Raw genomic sequence first — 4,301 nt, 5'->3', positions numbered from 1 at the left:
ATAATAAACCATGTCTGATAACTACAGTGACAATGAAAGTTTAAAATTATATGAAAACGAACGAAACGTAAAATTGATCAAAAATCATAAATGTACAACAGTCAGTGTGCCATCTTCAAAAGTTTTACAACTAGTATCTATTTTTGAAAACGAAGAATCGGAAACAAAGTTGAAATGTAAGTATTAAATATTTTTGTACAATTTACTAGTACTAAAACATAATTACTTACATAATAATTAAAAAAAAAACATGCTGAATAGAGTAGAAAAAACCAATTATTTATTCACCTCGTTAATATATAGTTATATAATAAAAATTATATTATGTATTTTATATATTAAGGTTCTGTTATAGCCGTATAGGGTTATCTATTATTACAGTGTTTCTGAATATAGAAAAAAATCTCATTACTGCTAAGAAAAACAATTAAAAATAAATGTATTTCTTATTTTATTAAGACACCGCCATATCAACATTTGTTTTCTCTATCTATCTCGCGTCTAATATAAGAACAAAGATATTCAGTAATTCCACGATCACGACTATCTGGTTCAGCTTAGGGCAAAGGCACCTATATAATATATTTTATGAAGGAGAATATTTTCTGTGCCTTGACTGCGGAGTTTTTAATATTTTATTTTTTTTATAAATATTAGTGTGTTTTAATTTAAATTAATTTAGATTATTTTTAACCATTGTAACTTATTCAAAAATGGAAATATTAAAAATCTATCCAGTCTAGTATCTTTGCCCTAAGCTGAACCAGATGGTCGTAATCATGGAAATTTGGAATATCTTCGTTGTGCGAGATAGGCCGAGAAAGCAAATAATGGTGTGGTGGCCCCTTAAATAGCTGATTTAAATACAATAAAAAAAATTGTATTAACATTTAATATATACATAAATATATACACACACATTATAAAACAATAATAGCTTTATTTAATAGCCTATACCATAATAATAATTAAAGAATATATATTTTAAAAGTATATTATTATAATAGCTAATAGTATAAAAATAATTTACAACATAAGTATTCAATCATATTGTTTTAAATATATTATGTTGATGCCTAAAATGGTTATTGAATAATATTAAAAATATTGTTATTAAGAATTAAAATCAACTAATAAGTTATAAAAAATCTTTTCAATTAGATAATTAAAATGTTAAAGTCTAAATTGAGTTCCCATGAAAATGTTTATTACCATAAATTGTACAAATGATATATTTAATTATGTTATTATAAAGAATGTAATTTTCTCTGATTAATTTACAGTTTTAAAATAGTAAAAAATAAATATTATATAATTTTCAACAATATTGGCTGACAGTGTAATATAACTTATATCGTTAATTGTCGTCCTCAGATATAAACTATATACTGATGACTGATGAGTGATTTACGGCAATCATGCTCACCCCCTTTTTGCTTAAATAATAAATTAATTTTAATTTTTTTTAATTTTAAAATTATTTAATTTTTAGAATTTTTGAAATTGTTTGTACTATTAAGCAATATCCAGTAAAGATACAAACTTTGGTTTTTCAAATGAACCTCCCCTCTCTTGTTCACTGTAAATTATGAAGGTTGTGGATAATTTTTCTGAAAATATTTATAATAAGAATAAAAGTCCTTAAAAATTGTTTACAAAAATATAAAATAATAAAATAATTAATAGATGTAATATTGGAACTAATATTTATTCTATTTTGACAATTATTACAAATTTATAAATGTTGATAGATTAATGTTAATTACTAAAATGTTCACCACAGCCCTCATATTTCTATACTAGTTATTGCAAACATATTAATCTTATAACAAAGTCGAATAACTAAAATTACTTGTTTGAGTTTTGATTTTGATATGTTCAGAAAAATTATCCGCAAAACAATTTATTGTTGAAAAGGAGATCTTTTTGAAAATAATAGTTTTATCTCCGCAGGACACTTCTTTGCTAACACAAAAAATCTGAAGAATTTAAAAATATCGTTTTAAAGTATTTTAGAAAATTTCCAAAATCAGATTTTTATTGAGAGAAAAAAGGGGGATCGCACATGATGTATTATTTTACGTATATGATCATCATATAATAATATAATATAATATACAAATAATAAGTCCAGATTTAACTACCATATTATTATTATAATGCTGAGTATATTATACGTTACGAGAGACGTAACATCACTCTATGATTTTTACTACAATTCAAATATTTCTGACTACAAGTGTAGAACGACGTTATTGATAAACTAAATATTATAGTGAACACCGGACGGATAAAACTCTCATATTGCTGTACCGGAAACGTTTCCGTAATATTTGCGTGTGGTGAACATATTAATATTTTTATGAATCACCTACTATATTACTATAATCAATATGACCAAATTATTGTTAACGCAAAAAAAATCTATGGCCTTCGTAGGCTTTTATTCTACACTGTCTAGTTAAATTGGTTGTTTTTATTAATAATAAAAAAATAAACTATATAAATAAAAATATTAACTATATAATATAATATATATTATATTGGTTTTAAGACTTTAAAATTTTGGATTTTCATAACTATTCAAGTTTCATAGTATAAAATAGGAAATTCACAGTAATATAATATATAGTAAACTTCTTCTCCTTTCACACTAAAGAAAAATAATTAATAGTTAATTAAATAATTGTTCCAAGGAAGAAAGGCCTTGGTCGATTTTATATAGTTTTCAATACAAGCAAATAAAATTTTGAAAATTGGTTAAAATGAATTATTACTTATATTTTAATCTTAAACATTTTTATTACTAGTTTTTAATGATAAAAAATGAAGTATGGTAATGATAAAATGATTTAAATATATATAAACATATATTATTGGGATGGACATCGACGCACTGCAATTGATGACAATCATACAGAGTGTTCACAGTTTACCATTGCGATTTGCGAATATCTGTGTTTAAACGATGTACTTAATAAAATATTACACTTACAAAATTGAAGCCAGTACCAATAAAAACAGTAGATTATAAGTATTATTTTTTTAATTTGCTCAATATGTTTTGTCTTCAGCGGTGATTACAGCGGTGGTTATTAAAGTTAAGTTGTAATAATAAATTAGCTTCTTTTATTTTATTTAAAAAATGTTTTCAAATGTTTGGTCTTAACGGTTTCATATAAAAATTAATTTATATCTAGAATAATATAGGTAATAGGAAATATTACACATACAATCTATACTATTATTATAGTATTTTATAATTTATGCTCTGTTTCTTGATAAAATAATATTATATGTATAAAATATAAAACTTTGCTACTATAAACTCTAACTCACTTAACTTAACTTGCCCCCCTTTGATCATCATTATATAATACTACGGCCGTCACTTTTAGCACGAAACTCATGTCCACTCGAATTTAGCTCTGTCACAGAGACGGTTGACGACAGCGACAACCACCACGACAGCGGTGGCGCATGCGGAGGAAACGGAAAAAGCGAAACGAGCTGACGAAGTGGACGGAACGGTTGACGAAGCAGACAAAGCGAACGAAGCGGAGGTGTCGTCGACGGACAGATCTGGCCGCGCGCCTGCCGGAGGAGCAGCCGTCCAGAGCGACGGGAATTTCTCATCTAACGCATCGTACACGTCCACTGTGTCGGTAACGAACCAAGGCGGCAACTGGATAGGACAGCGCGACCGGAACCTGTTGTTTGTCATTCATCCGTGGTGCATGCTGCACAAGTCGAGCGCGGACAGGCAGTCGGAATTCCCGCCGCCCGGGTTTCTGGAACGCCTGAAGGCCAAGCTGATGGCCCTGCACCGACAGTCGGACGAGCAGCAGCGGCAGCGGCAGGGCCCGGCCGCGGCCGCGGTGGTCTGCAGGCGGCGTCGGCACACCCACCAGAGGATCAAGTGTTGGTTCCAGTACACGGCCACGGCGCTTGGCGGTGCCGGCACAACGACGGCCATGACCACTGTCCAGCACGCCGCCCGTCCGCGAAACGAACCGGCGGCGGTGGTCGATTTCCTGTCCGTTTGGCGTCGGTACGCAAACGTCGCAGCCGCGTGCAGTGCGGCCGATCGTGGCTGATGGTAATGCAGCAGGTGTCCAACACCCGGCGCGCCGTTTTATATGCATTGGTAGCAGATGACGACGCACCGCGGGTGTCCGCGTCATGCAGGATGCGATGCCAATCGGTTTTTTCCTTTTTTTTTTTTTTTCTATGAACTCCGTCGCAAATCACACAATTGTTGTAGGTTATTAGGACTAATTTATAACACACAATATATCAAA

The 4,301-nt window shown here is 30.9% G+C and overlaps 1 protein-coding gene across 1 annotated transcript; it reads left to right on the top strand.

The window, feature by feature from the left end:
• On the top strand, positions 1-4,301 carry LOC132927254 (uncharacterized). Its single transcript, XM_060991754.1, has 2 exons — positions 1-176; positions 3,427-4,301. The coding sequence occupies exons 1-2, from the start codon at positions 11-13 to the stop codon at positions 4,095-4,097; spliced, it is 837 nt and encodes a 278-aa protein (XP_060847737.1). The 5' UTR covers positions 1-10; the 3' UTR covers positions 4,098-4,301.

This window comes from Rhopalosiphum padi, chromosome 3 (assembly GCF_020882245.1).
Source record: "Rhopalosiphum padi isolate XX-2018 chromosome 3, ASM2088224v1, whole genome shotgun sequence".
Taxonomy (NCBI): domain Eukaryota; kingdom Metazoa; phylum Arthropoda; class Insecta; order Hemiptera; family Aphididae; genus Rhopalosiphum; species Rhopalosiphum padi.
Note: the sequence above shows the minus strand (reverse complement) of the source record. Positions and strands in the feature narration are given on the sequence as shown.

What these genes read in the sequence shown, in the direction of transcription:
- LOC132927254 (XM_060991754.1), top strand. Translation starts at nt 11, where the DNA reads ATGTCTGATAACTACAGTGACAATGAAAGTTTAAAATTATATGAAAAC. An exon ending in ATCGGAAACAAAGTTGAAAT is followed by an intron (nt 177 to 3,426) that starts GTAAGTATTAAA and finishes ACTCGAATTTAG; the next exon opens with CTCTGTCACAGAGACGGTTG.